This window comes from Lycium barbarum, chromosome 6 (genome assembly GCF_019175385.1).
Source record: "Lycium barbarum isolate Lr01 chromosome 6, ASM1917538v2, whole genome shotgun sequence".
Taxonomy (NCBI): Eukaryota; Viridiplantae; Streptophyta; class Magnoliopsida; order Solanales; family Solanaceae; genus Lycium; species Lycium barbarum.
In genome coordinates, this window is record NC_083342.1 from 26,706,608 (window position 1) to 26,724,791 (window position 18,184).

Below are 18,184 nucleotides of genomic sequence, written 5' to 3' on the forward strand. Positions count from 1 at the left end.
GATTCGTTTGACTTTTAATCCTTATGACACTTCCTTAACACTTGTTTTAAACCATTACTATCATTATAAGGGATCTTAATTCTCCAAGTTCATATTGATTTACTTACGACGCATCCTAATGTAAAAGTACAGGGAGTTACAAAAATAGCCCTATCATCTCATTAAAATAAAAAAAAATCCATTTTTGTCTTTTCACCCTCATCTAATTATTTGTTCCTCTCCCTTTTCCTGTCCTCCCCCCACCCACCGCCCCACCCTCCCTGCCCCCAGTCGCTCATACCCATTTTGCTTCTCTTGTGCTCAAATTCTTTGAAAGGGGGTCGTTTGGTAGCAACTGGTTATAGGTATTAGTAATATAGGGATGAGTTATGATGGAATTTATGTATTATTTTATGTAGGGATTAGTTATTTCACCTTTTATCGTGCATAAAATTATACATAGATTTCTTCGTAACTTTCTAAATTGCAAATCAAATACCGTATTATTTTTATACATGAATAACTCACCTCCTACCCAGCTACCAAATACGGTATTATTTATTCAAAATTTAATACCTGCATAATTGATTACCTCCAAACCAGCTACCAAATGACCCCTAAATGAGTTCTTAAATTGAAATTGTTGCAGCTATTTAATCAATTATCTTTCCATTCTAGGGTATAAATTTCTTGGCAAACCCAACTTAATCATATTTAACTTCTCCTCCTTCACAAGAAGCTTAATACTAAATCCAAAAACTAAACTTCCAAAGGATATTAACTCTAAAACCGATGCCAGATTCATCAATGTCTAAATGAATAAATGTTGATTTTTTTCTTGAAGATCTCAAAATAAAACGTTTGGTTTTTCAGCTACAATTGTTAAATTATGAAGAAAAGCATCAATTAGCAGTGGAAGAAGTTTTGACGTGAGGTTGACTATGAGAATCGAAGATGGGATTTGAGAATAGTAGAAATGGAAGTTGGGAAATTTTGGTGAAAAACCAAAATGTCCATGAAATTTCTTAGTGTAATGAGGTGGCAGGGATATTTAAATCCAAAAAGTGGGGACAATTATGTAGTAAGTTAGCAAAATCAATAAATAACGTATCTATAAGGGGTCGTTTGGTAGAATTTATTAGAGAAAATGATATATATTAGATTTGATATTACTAACAGAAAATTGGTCATATTTGTCCTTGTACTCTTCAAAAAAAAGTTATATTTGTCGTTCGTTATACTTTTTTATACATTTACCCTTACCATCCTATTTTGGGCTCAAATTTACCCTGAACCGTTACTTTTCGTTATTAACAGGGTTATCCAGCGGACATATGGGCACTTAGGTGTCGTGGCCAAGATGGTTGTCAGAGTTCCAGCCTATAAATTCTCGGATGTCATACAGCTGTAATGGCAATTGTGTTTATTTTGCAAGTGGGTCCATTTATTTTGGGGTAGGTCGGGTTTAATTTCATAGATTTACTTTGAGAGAAAATAAGGGAAATTAACAGTACAGGGGCAAATTTGAGCCCAAAGGAGGATGGTAAGAGCAAATGTATCAAAAACAAATACTATAACTCTTTTTGAAGAGTACATGGCAATATGACCCTCTTCCGTATTACTAGTCCCTTGTTTTGGTAGTGTTTTTCAATCTATGTATAGTTGTATAATACTATATAAGTGAAATCCATGAGTGTTGTAGCCCTCACATCTTTAGAACTTTTGTTTTTGTCCTTGTTTTGGCCTTTATTTACATGGCTACCATGTATGTGTTTTGGTAAAATTTTGAAAGGTTGATGGCAATTATAACAAGGCAACAAAGGTGGTGTCAAAAGAGCAACAAACAATTGAGTTCTTTCCAAAAGTTTGCTTAGGGTCCAACATATTACTCTACTACATGCACATTTTTTTTTTCTTCCCAATTTTCATAAATTCTAGATTTTCACGGACCATTTATTTTTTATTTTTTAAAGTTGCAGCCATACTCTAAGAAGAATTCAAGCCTTTTCATTGTATATTTGCTAAATTGGCGGATGCCATGACTTTTTGTGTATCTCTCCTTTAAAAATATAGAGCAAGAGATAGGATTATATATCTAAAATTATATATGTGTTATATTTATGTAGTAATATACTCCTACATATTTGCACCCATGGCGAAATGACTAAATCTATCTCTATGACCCAAACTATTTTAATATTAAGAAATAACCCAAAATGTATTTATTTTGCATTTCTTTAGGCTACTATTTATTGTTCGACACACATGTTTTATGTTTGCTCAATGTTAATCTATGTCATAATCTAATGTTTTTTTTTAAATGTTACATAGAAACTTTGCCTTGTCCGGCATAAGTTCTGTAGGAATTAAGTTATCCGACATAACTTCATTTCTATAGAACTAATGCGGATAAGGCAAAGTGTCTATAAAATTATGCCGAACGAATTAGCTACTACATAACTTATGCCTGATAACTTTATTTATGCTGGCCTTGCGATTTTTTTTTTTTTTTTGACTATGCTGGGGATCGAACTCAGAATTCTGGTTTCGTAGACCAACGAATAAGGATGCTTTGACCCAAAATTTTTCATTAAATGAGAAACATGGGCAAAAGTTAAAGACCATATTTGAGGCGCAAAAGTTAAAGATCGGATTTGAGGGGCAAAAATTAAAGACCAGTCCGTATGAAGGACAATCCGCCCAAAAAATTATTATTTTTATATTTTGAGTTAGCGGGCCTCCAGCAACTAGTTAGTTAATCCACCTTTAATATATGCATAGCAAACCATGATATTTGCAATACAAGGAATATTCATACATGATAAGCATGGTTAAAGATAAAACTACCCTTAATACACCAAATCAAATATTGAATAATTAATCCATATATTATTAATCTCAACATTACTAATGCACCCTATCAAGTAGTGTAGTATTCTTATACCCTACAAAAAGACCCAAATGATATACGTGCATTATGAATTATGGCGAGAGACAAGTAAATATATAAAAACGAACAACGCATGGATCAAACTCACACAAACGTAACGGACCTACCATAACAACCAAAATATAAGGCATGATACATCAATGCAGATTTTCCTTACGCATAGATATAAATTTCAATTCAATGTCTTCTTCACCGAGTTCTTCTTATATTCTTTTTTATATTCTTGTAAGAGATAATGGTAAAAAACACATTTCAAATATCATTTTTTTTGCGAGCTTTCTATCTGAACTATCAGGTGTTTGCATTTCTTACATGAACTATCATCAATTATTTATCAAAATACACCACAAAATTAACGAGTGAGTTGTCATGTGGAAGAAATTTTATGGGCAAATTAAGCTGCCACGCGCTTTTTTTATTGATTGTATTCAAATACTTGGTCTGGTTAGCTTTGAGGTGTGTTTTGATAAATAATTGGTGATAATTCAGGTAAGAAACACAAACACCTGAACTAGAAACTTGCAAAAAATGATATGTCACGTGTGTGTTTTTGAAATGCACACACTTGATATTTTTTGTTGATTGTAAAAAGTGTTTTATCGGTTAAAAAATATGAACAAGTTCAAGGGCCGGTGCATGGATCAAACTCACACGATAGACCTACCAACCTTAACAATTACTCCATTTGTCCCAATTTATGTGATGTAATTTGACTGAGCACAATATTTAAGAAATAAAAAAAGATTTTTAAATCTTGTGGTCTAAAATAAACTAAAGATATTTATGTGGTTATAAATCATCTTGTTAAGCATAAAATGTAAAATTTAAAATTAAATTATTGCGAAAGAAAAAAATGTGCCTTCTTTTCGAGACGGATTAAAAAAAAGTGTGTCATGTAAATTGACACGGGAAGAGGAACTAACAACCAAAGTATAAGCCATAATAGATCAATACAAATTTTCCGTACGCATAGATATAAAGTTCGATTAAATGTACCGTCGGTCTTTTTATAAACTACAAAATAAATTTCTCCAGTTATAAAAGGTCAAAAAGAGTACTCAATATTACTACTACAATTTTTCGCACTGTTTGCGGTTGTGGTACAAAGAAAACCACCTTAGAGATTCCATTGAAAGAGGTAAACTATTTGTTCTTTTTCATTTTTTTTAAATGTTTGTTTGTTGGGGAGAATATTACAATTTACAGCTACATTTCCCAAAGCTAGAATTTCAAGATTTGGATGCCACTTACCATATTTTTGTCCAAATTATTGAGAATTATAAGCTGCTGTAATCAATCTGTTTGACCCAACAAGACTTTCTTGTTCCTTTGTATCTTCGTCTTTATCTTAGGCCAACACCCATTTTAAAATTTCAGCTCAAAGTATGTATTTTTCTTTCCTTTTTTTGGCTTAGGAATTTGTTGGGAAGATTCAAATATGCTATATTTAGGAAATTTGCCTTTTTGGATTTTCTTGAAACAGTGAATAGACTCTTGTGGTCCGGCTCTTTCCGGACCCGGCGCATAGCGGTAGCTTAGTGCACCGCGCTGTCCTTTTAGTGAATTTAGGATTTTGAATCATATTAATTTGAGATCTTTCATTCCTTTTGAGGTTTTTACATTTCTTGGTTCTCAAGGGTCATTTTTCTTGTTGCTATTTGTTGATTGGACTTCAAAATTTGGCCCCTTTTGTTGCTTCTCTCTTATTTTTATCAAGAAAGTTTGTATGTTTAATGCAAATTCTTAAGCAAGCTGATTTTTGTTTGAAGTTTGTAGATAACTAGCTTATGCTATTTGCATTTGTTTCTGGAATATAGTTCTTGAAGTGATAGAACTTAAGCTTGTAGTATTACAAATCTTGTACTATAGTTTAATTAGCTGCATTTTGCTGGGATTTGTTGATGATTAGCTGCTATAAGGTTTAACTAGTCTCTCTCTCTCACGCGCACACATACCGAGGCAAATGTTTTAATGGTCATTGATTATTCAATAATTGTTTGTTTTTAATTCAGTGTCACTTTCTTTAATCATTTCCTTCATGTGTAATACTATTATAATTGACCTCTTTAATTAAATGATGTTGTTGCCTTGATTCTTGCCCCTCCTCCTTAAACAAATAACAGAACTAAATAAACAATACTTGTGTTTTTCTTTAATTGTGGAGAAAATGTTTATGATGGAAAGTTCCTTTTAGAATAAAATCCTTCATAAATTCCATCAGCAAGTTACTAGTTGGGGTGTCTTTTTATGGTGCAGTTAGCCAAGTTGTGTTGGAATATCAATTTTATGTTATTTTTTGTAAACTCTGTGACTGCACAGAACGAACGCAAAGACAAGTTTTTTATGTTGGGAACTCATATGTCTTACTGATGTTTTAATCATTGTGCAGTAAAAGGTTCATTAAGAAGGATTACGACTGCACTTTTTAAAGGATTGTGCCAGTATCTCAGTAATGAATCAAGCAAAAATCAAGCGCAGAGTTGGTAAATATGAAATGGGAAGGACAATTGGTGAGGGAACATTTGCTAAAGTTAAGTTTGCAAGGAATTCAGAGACAGGTGATCCTGTAGCAATCAAGATTCTTGATAAGGATAAGGTCCTTAAGCACAAAATGGCTGAGCAGGTCAATCTTCAAAATATCTATCTGTTATGCTTTCTATTGTCTGGTGTTATCCACCTGCCAATTATTTCGGAAACATAGATTTCAGAAAAGCTGTGTGAATAATGTCTCTTCGACATTTTACGGTTGTTGAGTTATGCATTTCTTATTCTTCTACAGTTTTAAGTTTTTCTTGGGGATGTTAACCTCTTATAACTCTTGTTAATAAATTCACAGATAAAGCGGGAGATAGCTACAATGAAGTTAATCAGACATCCACATGTCGTTCAGTTATACGAGGTTTGTCCTCTCTCTATGTCAATGTGTATGTACTTGAAAATCTCACTTCAAATCTTCACCTCAACAATTTTTCAGGAAGACGTCTTTAATTCACACTACCAAAGGGATAGTTTGATCAACGTTGCCTAGCAATAAACAAAAGCTTAAGCATTTTCTTTAGAGAATTTATAACTTACTTTAGGACAAGATAAAGTCTATTGCACAGGACAAACTAGTTGATTTGTTAATACGATTAGCTAGGATCAATGTGGTCTCGTTGAGTTTTTCATGTGCCCTTTCCAAAATTGAGCAGATTCAAGGCTTTTGGAGCAAAGGTTAAAATGTATTTAGTAGCTGAGCTTCTCTGTGCCTATCTTGTTGAACAAACATTTGTACTTATGCTAGATTGTGGTACCTATCTTTTTTAAGCTTTTGTTGTATTTTGATGGTTCTTTGCGTTACATATTACTAATATTTTGTTCTGCTTATTATTTGTTCAATTATATTTTATAGATCCAGTCTTATACCATTTTACCTCATATAAGTTCCAATGGTCATCAGCATTTAACCTACTGAAGTTGGAGAGAGTTAAGACAGAGCCTGGCCTTTTAACTAACCATATATCTACATGCAGATATTTTGCTGGTATCCATGTACTGCAGTGGAATTGGCTAATATACTGGAGTAGTTAGTTAATCTTCTTGATCTACTCATGGTACTTTCCAAGTTTTTGAGAGTTACACTCTGTATGAAATACACCATCAAAATCTTGAAAAATCAGAGGACTAGAAAAGTTTAAGTTGAAATTTCTGGAATTGAGAATTCCCAATTTGGGGAAAGTGACATGTACGTTTCACTCCCTCTAAATGATCTAAATTTTGGTAAAAGACCTTTTCGGATGTCATATAGTAAATGCTTACCTGGTACATTAAATCTGTTGACGAACAGCTTATGTTTTGAATATTTTGTATGTTGGAGTTTTAACCTACTATAGAGAAGATGTGATTATGGATTATGGTGATGGCTGGGATTCATTTGCTACACTTTTTAAATCCATATCCTTCTCGTTTGTCTGCAGGTGTTGGCTAGCAAGACAAAGATATTCATTGTTCTGGAGTTCGTAACAGGTGGAGAGCTCTTTGACAAAATTGTAAGGACGATTCTTCCTTTCTTCTAATTTATTCGTTCCACATAGCTTTGGAGATAAAGAATTTGACCAGAGAGCATGAATTTGTATCTCACTGATTGCAAATTTAGGTTTCATGTGTCCTTCCGAAGCTATTCAAACTTATTTTCACTTAATTTTTCTTCTGATGACTTAGCATGTCATTAAGATGTTACCTGTTTATTGACGTTCAGGTAAATCATGGACGGATGCAGGAAAAAGAAGCAAGGAAATATTTCCATCAGCTTATTAATGCTGTTGATTATTGTCATAGCAGGGGAGTCTACCATAGAGATCTAAAGGTGAGGTAGTGTTACTTTTGCAGCATGTTAGTTGGTAATTTCTGTTCTAGTTTGCCTTAAAGCTTTCCCGGCTTTGTAGTCTTACCTTTATTTTGGCATTTTTTCGTGATGCAGCCTGAGAATTTACTGTTGCATGCCTCTGGACACCTCAAGGTTTCTGATTTTGGATTGAGTGCTCTGTCCCAGCAAGTCAGGGTAACTTTCTGATTATACATTCTCAAACTCTTTAACATATGTCTCCAATTTCGATACGACGCTTTTTACTTTGTGGTTGTCAAAATTAATGTAGAGAATCTTCAATTGTTTACCAATGTCTAAAGTCTTAACATCCTTTACTGATTGCCTTGAGTACATTTTTGTGTTTGAGAAATGTCGTAGTGATGACTCCTTCCCTCTCCCCCCAAGCTGAGGCCACAGATCTCCAAGTGATCGGAGTTTTAAAAATGCAAATCCAGTAATTGTCACTATAGAAACAAGCCAGCATATTTTTAACTGAAATCTATTTGTGTGCGCTTCTTTCTTTGATGTTCACTAGTCTAAACATCATTTTTCGGTAAATTTTGTGGAAGCAACGATGCATGGGGCTAGAGACAATGCCATTAATTTGTGATTGACTGCTGATTAGTTATTCACTTTAACTGCTTTGAGAATTATTGGATATGGACTTTCTTTTTTCCTTTTTAGCTAGACAACTCATGCTAGTTTCAAGCAGCTGTAGTACTGCAATATATGTCTTTCATTTAGGTGATAGTTAACCTTCATTTTGTAATCAGATATTATTCTTATTTAAGCGCAAATTTCCAGGATGATGGCTTACTCCATACCACATGTGGAACTCCTAACTATGTTGCTCCTGAGGTATGATGAAATTGGTTTAATAAGTCTCTTCTTGTTCACTTCTCACAAAGAAAAAAGGGTCTCCCTGTTATGTGCACCCTTTTTTCTTATTTTTCTCTTGGTCTAGAAAATGAGATTCTTCCTTTTAGGTACTCAATGATCATGGATATGACGGTACAACAGCGGACCTGTGGTCATGTGGAGTCATACTCTTTGTATTGCTTGCAGGTTACTTGCCTTTTGATGACTCTAATCTTATGAACCTGTATAAAAAAGTGAGCATTTGTTATCAATTCATTATGGAGTCAATCTGCTTTTGTTTTTCTTATTAATTTCATGATGTCTATCACGGTCTGTGCAGATCTCTTCTGCTGAATTTAGTTGTCCACCTTGGATGTCTTTTGGCGCTATGAAGTTAATTACTCGCATCTTGGATCCAAACCCTATGACAGTAAGTATACTGTATTTCTGAATACAATATTGGATGTTAGCTTGCAACTAAAAAGACAACATTTTTTTTTTCTCTTAGCGTATTACCGTTGCAGAAATTCTGGAGGACGAATGGTTCAAGAAAGATTATAAACCTCCTGTTTTTAATGAGAAAGAAGATGCCAACCTGGATGATGTTGAAGCTGTCTTCAAGGATTCTGAAGTGAGCAAACTGGAATGTGTAATTTGGCATTGAATTCAGAGGAAAGAATTGATTATTGTATAAAATCATCCTCACATGGTTCTCTTTTCCTTGACGCAACAACAGGAATATCATGTAACAGAGAAAAAGGAAGAGCAGCCAACACCCATGAACGCATTCGAGTTGATTTCAATGTCAAAAGGACTCAACCTTGGGAATCTCTTCGAGGAACAGCAGGTGACCGACGATGAACTTCCATTTTTGTCTGTTACTTCTCTTGCATGTTTTGGAATTTCTGGTTGATAAGCATGGTGTTTGTGCCTGGATTTGCATCGTGTATAATTATACTTTCTCAGTAGGACATGCTTTAATGAAATTCATGTGAATGCCAAAAAACTTATGGTCACTTGGTAAGCATTGGATAATTCTTTGTTCATTTCCAAGCACTCTACAGCCTGTTCTAAGATCAAAATCCAAAATATAAAAATGGGAAAGAAGTAAAGAATCAATTTGTTGTAGTAAAAGCAGCCTCTTCGCATTTACATAAAATAATAGATGACTTCTGGCAGAGATGAGTCTGAATGCCCTGAGTTGCGCTAACCTGCTTAATTCATCAAGTTTAGTTGTCGAAAACGCTAGATGCTTCAAAATGCTGCGGCAATATTGCATGCATACACAACCTATCTTCCATCTCTTTCTCCTTTGTGTTGAATTTCGCTGTCTATGCCGCAAAAGGCTTTTAGAATGTCAACGTAACAACATTCCTGTCAGGAGGGAATTACTATCCAGAATTCTCAGTTTTTGATTTGCAGCCAAGTTTTTCCATATGAGCGAGGATGCAGATACACTAATTAAAAGCAGAATAAGTTTAAAAGGATTACTTATAGAAAATGAATTCCTAAGTTCATTTTACTCCCTCTGTCTGAATAACACTGACCTTTCTTTATTAATCTACTCCAATAAACTTGGTCTCTTTCCCTGTATGACCATTTTTCTCTCCAACAATTCAAATCAATATCAACTAATAATACTCTATTATTTCACACTTGATTTGACTTCTTACCAAGAGTAAGTTCCACTTTTTCACGCTACCATCTCAATACAACAATATATTCAAACACTACTCTTAAATAACTGCGCGGGTACAACTGTCTATTTTTTTGGGTCAGAGGTGGTGTCTTTGTTTTACTGAGTGAGTGTTCTGCTATGCACAATGTGTTGGGAAATGGGAAAGATATATGGTCTCTAATCTCTATATTAGTGATTCTTCGGTAGAGGATGATAACAATTTCTAAATTGGTACTCCACCTTGTCGGAAACATTTAGGATGTGTGTATTACTATAATATTCCTCAATTAACAGATGTTTTGATTCCATCGTTCACAGGGATTTAAGAGAGAAACAAGGTTCACATCTAAATGCTCGGCCAATGAAATAATCAGTAAGATTGAAGAAGCTGCAAAGCCCCTCGGTTTTGATGTTCACAAAAAAAACTACAAGGTAGTGATGAATTTCAAGCATGCATTTCAATTGGCATGTAGAATCCTAATAAATTAAAATAATTGTCATTCTACTTTTATACTTCAGATGAGACTTGAAAATGTTAAAGCTGGAAGAAAAGGAAACCTTAATGTTGCCACTGAGGTATGTTCAATGTGCATCATTGGTCATCTATTTTTATCTTATTTTATTATTACCTTTTTCGTTTTGTGTTGAGGATTACCATCAGTACTTATGACAATTGTTTGGTCTTGAATTTAGGTATTTCAAGTTGCCCCTTCTCTTCATATGGTTGAAGTGCGAAAGGCAAAAGGAGATACTTTGGAATTCCACAAGGTACCATATTCACCTAACTGCCGCAAAAGTTATCTAAATGACAATGCTGAAATGTGTAGATAACTATTAGTAGGTTTTGATAGGCAAAGTCTTGCACGGTCACAAGCTGATTACTCGTGATTGAGCAACCTAATCCTGGAGTTACTGTTTGACACAAGATAGCAACAAAGATAAGAGGTTATATGCATGTTTTAAGATTAGGGAGAAAAGTCACTCCTTGGAAATGAACGTAACATTGTTATCCTTTGTCCCAGATAAAAGAAGAGTACAGATATGTTTAGAAAACAATCAAGAACCATGGGAAAATCGGAGGAGGGGAAGGAAGGACTATCTTAAAGACACATGGAAGAACTAATGGATGTTTAGCTAAATAAAAAGATCATGCTTGTATCATTAGTCATTACAATCTATATACTTATTTTCTACTTCATAATTTCCAGAAGGCATAGGTTTTTGCTGTGTATTACATAACCGGAAATTCATCAGTGCCTTGTTGATTTTTGAATCCTGATAGTTTTTGCGTTCTTCTCTTTTTCGTTACCTCTTTTAGCTAATAATCAATCCTGAATGATCTTTATTTTGACATTAAGAGCCCGTTTGGATTGGCTTACAGCTTAAAGCTGTTTGCAGCTTATAAGCTGAAAAAAATAAGTTGGGGTAGTCCAACTTATTTTTTTTGGCTTATAAGCTGTTTTCAGCTTATAAGCTGCTTTAGATAAACTAAGTCAAATGGGTCCAATTATTTTTTTGAGCTTATTTTAAGCATAAAATAACTTTAAGCTGGCCAGCCAAACACTCAAAAAAGCTGAAAACAGCTTATAAGCTAACTTATAAGCCAATCCAAACGGGCTCTAATTCAGTTTTATTCATTGTTTGATCATTTTGTTGTACATCATTCATGCAGTTTTACAAGAATCTGTCAACTAGCCTAGAGGATGTAGTATGGAAAACTGAAGAGGAAATGCAAGATAGGTAGTATTACTACCATGAACTGCAATGGCATTAGCTTTTGCTTCGGGCCACCACTTGTATAAATCTTTGCAACTTCTTTCTTTCCCCCTTTTGTTCTTTTTTTCTGTTTTTTGGTCTGTTCTTTGTAGTGGGACTTTTTTCTCCCAATGAGCCAATGACCATATTAGGATTTACCATGTGTTTCATTATGCGTAGGACTTTTATTCCTATCAATATGCAGTTTGTATAACTGGTAAACGCTTTTGACAATTGTATGCATACAGCTTTTCAGCTCCCTCAAAAACAAAAACAAAAAAAGAAGATCCACTAAGGAGAATTATCGTTTTCCTTGTCCCATATGCAGTTTGTATAATTGGTATATACCTGCACAATTTTTACAGATTATTAGCTCCCTCAAAAAAGAGAAATGCCTCTTATGAAAAATTAGTTTTTTCATTATACCCTGTCGACCAGCCCGTAAAAAGAAAAAGAAAGAAAAGAAATCATGTCAGAGGGATTTTTTTTATTTTCTTTTTGAGTGATATCAGAAGAAATTCTTCCTTGCTAGAATTGGCCTAGGCATATGACTTGCCACGCTTTTTGAGCTTGACTCTTGTGGGAGGAGCTGAGAGTAATGGATGAAAGGAAGAGGGAAAAATTGTAGAGGGTTTACTCAAACGTTCAACTAGCACTAAAAAAGATTATTCTTAGTAGAAGTGTTGGAATTGTTTCAAGAATTTTTGCTACAACTATGTAAAGCGTAACTCTAATTCTAAGGCTGAACCTAGCCTATGATAGTGTAGCAGTTTATCAACACAAAGTTTGTGCTTAGAAATCAAGTTCGGGAGAAATGGCTCTTTTTTAGGGGGGAGAGGGAGATGTTGGCAGATACATTTCACAAGAAGTTGCTGTGTGTTTAAGAAAGGACGCTTGTTTAGTGCAATTGAGCATTATGGATAGGAGTTGAATAAAGAGACAGAGAGCAGAATAATATGAAGTAAAAGAATGTAATGACTTTTCAATGATCAAACTGTAGGATTTACAAGGAATTTATACAAAGAAAGGAGTCCTAATTAACTCCTGATTGCTAGCTAATGACGGTTAGCCATTAATAGGAAATCCATGATTTTGGGGAGATTCCTGATTTAGGGCTGCTAACTAAAGATAACTTAGGCTGATAAATAAGGATAATTAACACCCTCCCTCAAACTAATGTTATGTATCACAAAGCAAGAGTTTGGACAGAAGAAAATTGTGTCGACTTCTTGACATGGCCTTTGCAAACAAATCAGCCAATTGAGCTTTAGAAGATATATACTTCAGGTTAATGCTCTGATCTTCAATCAGTTCTCTGATGTAGTGACAATCTACATCTATGTGTTTGGTATTTTCATGGTGAACGGGGTTGGTTGCTATTCAGATTGCACTTGTGTTATCTCCATATAATGTGGTTGATCCTTCCATTGTGATGCCAAGTCTTGATAATATCCTTCGTAGCCAAATGATTTAAGAGCATGCATCAGACATACTTCTATACTCTGCCTCTGTGGATGACTTCGATGTTCGAGCTTGTTTTTTGCATTTCCAAAAGATCATGCACGAGCTGAGCATCATGCACCAGCCTGTAGTGGATTGTCTTGAATCAGGGCATCCTTCCCAATCCGCATATCCCACCATGTCCAGTGATGAAGATGATGGAAATAAGAGACTTCGATTCACAATGACTCTTATATATCTAATAACCCTGAACAAAGCTGAGTAGTGAATCTTGTAAGGCTTGGTAACGAACTGACTTAACACCTATACTGCATAAGAGATATCAGGACGACTCATAGTAAGATATATTAGTGATCCAACAAGACGTCTATACAAAGTCTGATCTCCAAAAATCTCCCCTTTATCTTTTTTGTATTTCGTATTTGCTTCCATTGGAGTATGAACCTTCTTATGATCTATAAGATTGGCCAACTGAATCGGATTTTCTCCATATTTTTGTTGACTTAATCGAATGCCTTCTTTTCCATAACTTACCTCCAAACCCAAAAAATATGTTAACTTTCCTAAGTCTTTTCACCTTGAATGAGGAGTGTAACAATTTCTTCAAATGAAAGATTCCAACGTCATCGTTTCCTGTGATAATCATGTTATCTACATAAAGGAGGATAATAGTAATACCTGAGCTAGAGCGGCGTAGGAATAATGAATAATCTGAGCTGCTCTGCGTAAAAACAGCACCCAATATGGTAGTTCAAAGTTTTTGAAACCAAGAGCGAGGAGCCTGCTTTAATCCATAGAGAGATTTCTTAAGACGACACATCTGATTTGGATTGGAATGTTCGTAACTTGGTGGTTGATTTATGCAGACCACTTCTTGCAAGTCTCCATGCAGGAAAACATTCTTGACTTCTAGTTGATGTAACTTAGCTTCCAACTTCTTATTGATGCTAAAGCAAGCAATATACGTATTATCGTCATCTTAGCAACTGGAGCAAAGGTTTCATCATAGTCGATTCCATATTCCTGCTTGTATCCTTGAGCTACTAATCTTGCCTTGTATCGATCTAGGGATCCATCAGCTTTCACTTTGATTGAGTATACCCATCTACTTCCAATAATTGTTGCATCTATTGGTCTATCCACCATCTCCCATCTATCATTCTCCTCAAGGGCGACTAATTCTTTATGCATTGCATTCTCCCAACACTTCTAACCACTAGCCTGCATATAAGAATTTGGTACAACTATAGAATTCAAGGTTGTTAGTAAGGCATAAGATCGGCCATATTCACATGTTGAGTATCCATATCGATCCGGAGGAGGAGCATGACGAGATGATCGTCTAGCGGGATCAATGATATTTTGACAAGGAGAAGGTTGGTTATTAGGGCTTAATGAAACATTATGTGTGTCAGGTGGGTGAGGGAAAGGATTGGTGTTTACCAAAGTAGTGTCATTATAAAAAAAAAAAAAAAAAGGATCAAAGTCATAAGTAGTACTTGTTGTGGCAGATGAAAAGTACGACGATGGACCAGTGGCTAGGTTGCTATGGTAGGTAGAATCACGAGTAGAAAACTTTATCAAAAAGGATAAAGTAGAAGATTGTGAGTCTTTGTTGACACAACTAGAAGAATTCCCAAAGAAGATAACATGTCGAGAAATTCTCAATAAACATTGTGTTGAATCATGACACAAATACCCCTTTTGAATATCATTGTATCCCAAAAAAATACATTTAACAGCTTTTGAAGATAATTTATGACATTCATGAAATGGAAGAAGAACAAAATATACATAACAAAATACTTTAAGATGCGAATAATCAGACAATTTTTTGAAAAGAATAAAATAAGGGAAATTTTATTTCAAAGCTAAAGATGATTGTCTATTTATAAGATAACACGCCCCAAACCTGACCCTGGATGTAACAGGCATCCGATGATATGAACGACTCTAGAAGCACCTTATTGTAATCAATGTACACATAACCCTTACCGTTAAGTAGTCGTCTTACTGAACACAAAACAAGTCATCTATAATTAAATGAAAGCATAATCATTTCTAGAGATAATTCAGCGGAAATTAAATCAAGTATTTAGTTAATAAACGTGGCAAAATGCCCCAACGAGTCATACGAGACTCCAACACACTACCCATCATCTGATAGCTATCTATGTAGCTTTTAAGATAATGAATAAATGTCTAACTTATCAGGACGAAACCCGAAAACTAAAATACGAAAAGTAAAGATAGAATGGTGCCCACGAACAATCATGTGGGCTCACCGAATAATCTCGAAAGCAGCAAGTTCTCTTAAGTTGTAGGCGTATCATGAACCTACTCCTCAACGATACCTAACACACCATCAAAAACAACAATGGTATGCCTGAGTACTGGGTACTCAGTGACTGTCTACGGGACAATAGTTAATATAACAAAATAATATAATAAGGATCAGTAAAACGGTGTCAATAAAATCAGTTTAAATTCAGAGATAGAATAAATTACCAAACTTAGTAACACCATTAATGAAAACCGTTAAAGAAGAAATAAATCAATTTCAACTCGTTATGTCGTTTATCGCATTTAAGTCTTTCAATCATTAATTCAAGATCATCAACAAGCCACTCGCAGGCAACCAAAGTATAACACATGCTGATACAAGCCCAAATCAACATAACGAAGGGACAACCATTTAAGGTTTCCTAAACCGCATAGAAGCACCACACCGGGGCACCCACGACGATTACCCTTCCTCTTGAATAGTTAGGCAAATACCACATCGGGATATGTAACCCTCGATGACCACTCTTCCTCCCGAATGGCTAGGCTAACCCCACTAGGATCCATAGTGACTACCCTTCCTCCCGAGTAGCAAGGCCAAACACAAACAACGGAGAATCATAGAAAAACAGCCAATTCATAATCATAGCATAGAGTCGAATCTCAAATCATGGCATGGAAGCCGAATCACAAGTCATATCATGACAGTCAATTTATTCATTAAGGATCATGTTCATCATCTCATTATAGGGGTATATCAAGTCATTCAATTTTTAGATATTAAATTCACTTCTTTAAACAAGTTTTAAGTTCCATAATCTATTATAGAGCATTCCGGCGAGATAGTCAAGCTTTTTAATTATCAAGTTTAAACATCCCTTATGGGGTAATTCGAATTCAAACACCAAGCTTTATATCTTAATTTTTCAATCATCATTTATAGAGGAATACAATCATGACTATGTATATATAATATAGTACAAACAAGGTTTAATGTGGGCTTGTCCCTCACGCACACAAACCACAACTAAGGAGTTCATAAAACCTTTCGAAAGAGTATGTTCAAAAAGAGACATACAAATCACCTTTATAGTCAATTTTTTTTTTAAAGAGACATACATCAAAAGAAGGTTTTCATAAGAGACATTCCTCAAATCCTGCTAAAATGGTACCAACAGAACTTTCCAGGTTCAACAATCACTCTACAATAGGTTAATAATGACAAAGTTCAGAACTTTAACCAAATTCGAAGAGTTCCCACCCTTATCGCAAAACTAGGGCTTTTTGTGCCCAAAAATGTGTTCTTGAATCCCCCATGAATCACCCATGGATTCTAATTATTTATAATGCCTTATACTAGTCCCATCCCTCTCAATAACCTCAATAAGAATTGTAGAACATACCTTTAAGAAGTTTCCCAAAGTCTCATTTAACTTCTCTTTCTTCGGTTTTCAAGAATCTATAGTTTGAAAGATGAACTAGTGTTAATTTGATGTTAGTTTGATGTTGAAATGATGAAAATTGATCAAGACATACCTTATATGTTTTGGGGAAGTTTTAGGGCTGTTTCCTCTTAAAAAATCTTCCAAAACAAAGTGGGAATGAATATAACGAAGTTAGGTTTTTATAAAATTTGGGAAAAATCGCTTCGGGCATAAAATGGCCTGGTGCGTCGCCCAGGGAGACACGCACAGTGTATCTATTTTGATGGTGTCAAAATTTTGAGTTTCCTGGAAACTTGGCCTGGGGCGCCGCGCACGCCTAATTTTTACACTGCACTGACAATGTTCAGTACAAAGGGTATAACTCCTAGCACAGAGCTCCGTTGTAGCTGGGAAACCTACCATTGGAAATATATTTCAAAGGCCTACAGGTTTCATGCAGGAAGTTTTCCCAAATTACCAACGTATTTTGACAAAACTGGCTTAGAAGTGAGACCTACCGCAATTTAGACGAGTTTGAGAACGCTTACGAACTCCACTATTCGGTTTGACCGCAAAACGATTGCTTATCCCCCAAATTCATCCTAAATAGATTCATATAGCTAAAATATCATCTTATTACTAGTTTTACACATTCATACCTAACCTGAATTTACGGGGTGCTACATTATCCCCCCCTTAGGATCATTCGTCCCCGAACTAAAGTCATGGCCTAAGATTTTTTTTCCACTAACCTCATGTTCCCAGAATTCTAAAGTTCTTTTACAAAGTGAGTTATCCTTCAAGGTAACATAAGACTACCACACCTCAAGCAGATCATTCAAGCCTACACACAGGAGTGAGGGGTTCATACCTCCAGTCTAAACTCTTTGAGGAACTAAATAACTGAAAGGTTCAACACATACCTGCAATAGGGAACAAATAAGGATATCTTTTCTTCATGCCCTCCTCAGCTTCCCAAGTAGTTTCTTCAGTATTATGATTACGCCACAGGACTTTAACCGAAGCCACATCTTTCGTTCTCAACCTCCTAACTTGATGATCCAAGACTTGTACAGGTTCTTCTTCATAAGATAACCCTTCGTTGATTTTATGTCACGACCCATTTGGTCATTATAGTCTTTTCGGTATTTTCGCCCTTTCCTGAGCATTGATTCGCTCATTTTGACCCGAGGGGACCATTGACACGCTTCCCAAGGTGTCTAGATCCGATTCGGGCAACTTTTCTGAAACATAAGCTTAAAGTGAAAAATGGTTGACCCAAAGTTGACTTTTGGGTAAACGGACCTTTTTTTTTTTTTTAAATCCATCGATTTCGAGAGGTCGGGATGGTCGTTTAGAACTTGTGTGTATATCTAGTTCGGTTCCCAATGCACTCAGATAGGTTTTGGGACTTGGGTTGGGAAATTGGAATTAAGGTATCAGAGGTTGAC

The 18,184-nt window shown here is 35.2% G+C and overlaps 1 protein-coding gene across 6 annotated transcripts; it reads left to right on the forward strand.

The window, feature by feature from the left end:
- Positions 1–3,909: 3,909 nt before the first annotated feature.
- On the forward strand, positions 3,910–11,886 carry LOC132643662 (CBL-interacting serine/threonine-protein kinase 3-like). 6 transcript variants are annotated; one of them, XR_009583700.1, is made up of 16 exons: positions 3,910–4,067; positions 5,319–5,552; positions 5,766–5,828; positions 6,886–6,957; positions 7,167–7,274; positions 7,389–7,469; positions 8,079–8,132; positions 8,261–8,386; positions 8,473–8,562; positions 8,641–8,763; positions 8,869–8,979; positions 10,129–10,242; positions 10,330–10,386; positions 10,504–10,578; positions 10,652–10,755; positions 10,833–11,083. XR_009583700.1 is itself a non-coding variant. In XM_060360154.1 (15 exons), the coding sequence occupies exons 2-15, from the start codon at positions 5,382–5,384 to the stop codon at positions 10,700–10,702; spliced, it is 1,296 nt and encodes a 431-aa protein (XP_060216137.1). In that variant the 5' UTR covers positions 3,910–4,067; positions 5,319–5,381; the 3' UTR covers positions 10,703–11,083. The 6 variants fall into 6 exon arrangements, 4 of the variants coding, with proteins under 4 accessions (XP_060216137.1, XP_060216138.1, XP_060216136.1 ...); XR_009583701.1 differs by having other exon boundaries at positions 10,662–10,755; XM_060360154.1 differs by having other exon boundaries at positions 10,652–11,083.
- The last annotated feature ends 6,298 nt before the right edge of the window (positions 11,887–18,184 follow it).

Excerpts from the sequence above, each read along its gene's own strand:
- LOC132643662 (XM_060360153.1), top strand. The coding sequence starts at position 5,382 with ATGAATCAAGCAAAAATCAAGCGCAGAGTTGGTAAATATGAAATGGGA. Across the intron at positions 6,958-7,166 it reads GAGAGCTCTTTGACAAAATT|GTAAATCATGGACGGATGCA; the intron begins GTAAGGACGATT and ends ATTGACGTTCAG. Across the intron at positions 10,387-10,503 it reads ACCTTAATGTTGCCACTGAG|GTATTTCAAGTTGCCCCTTC; the intron begins GTATGTTCAATG and ends TCTTGAATTTAG.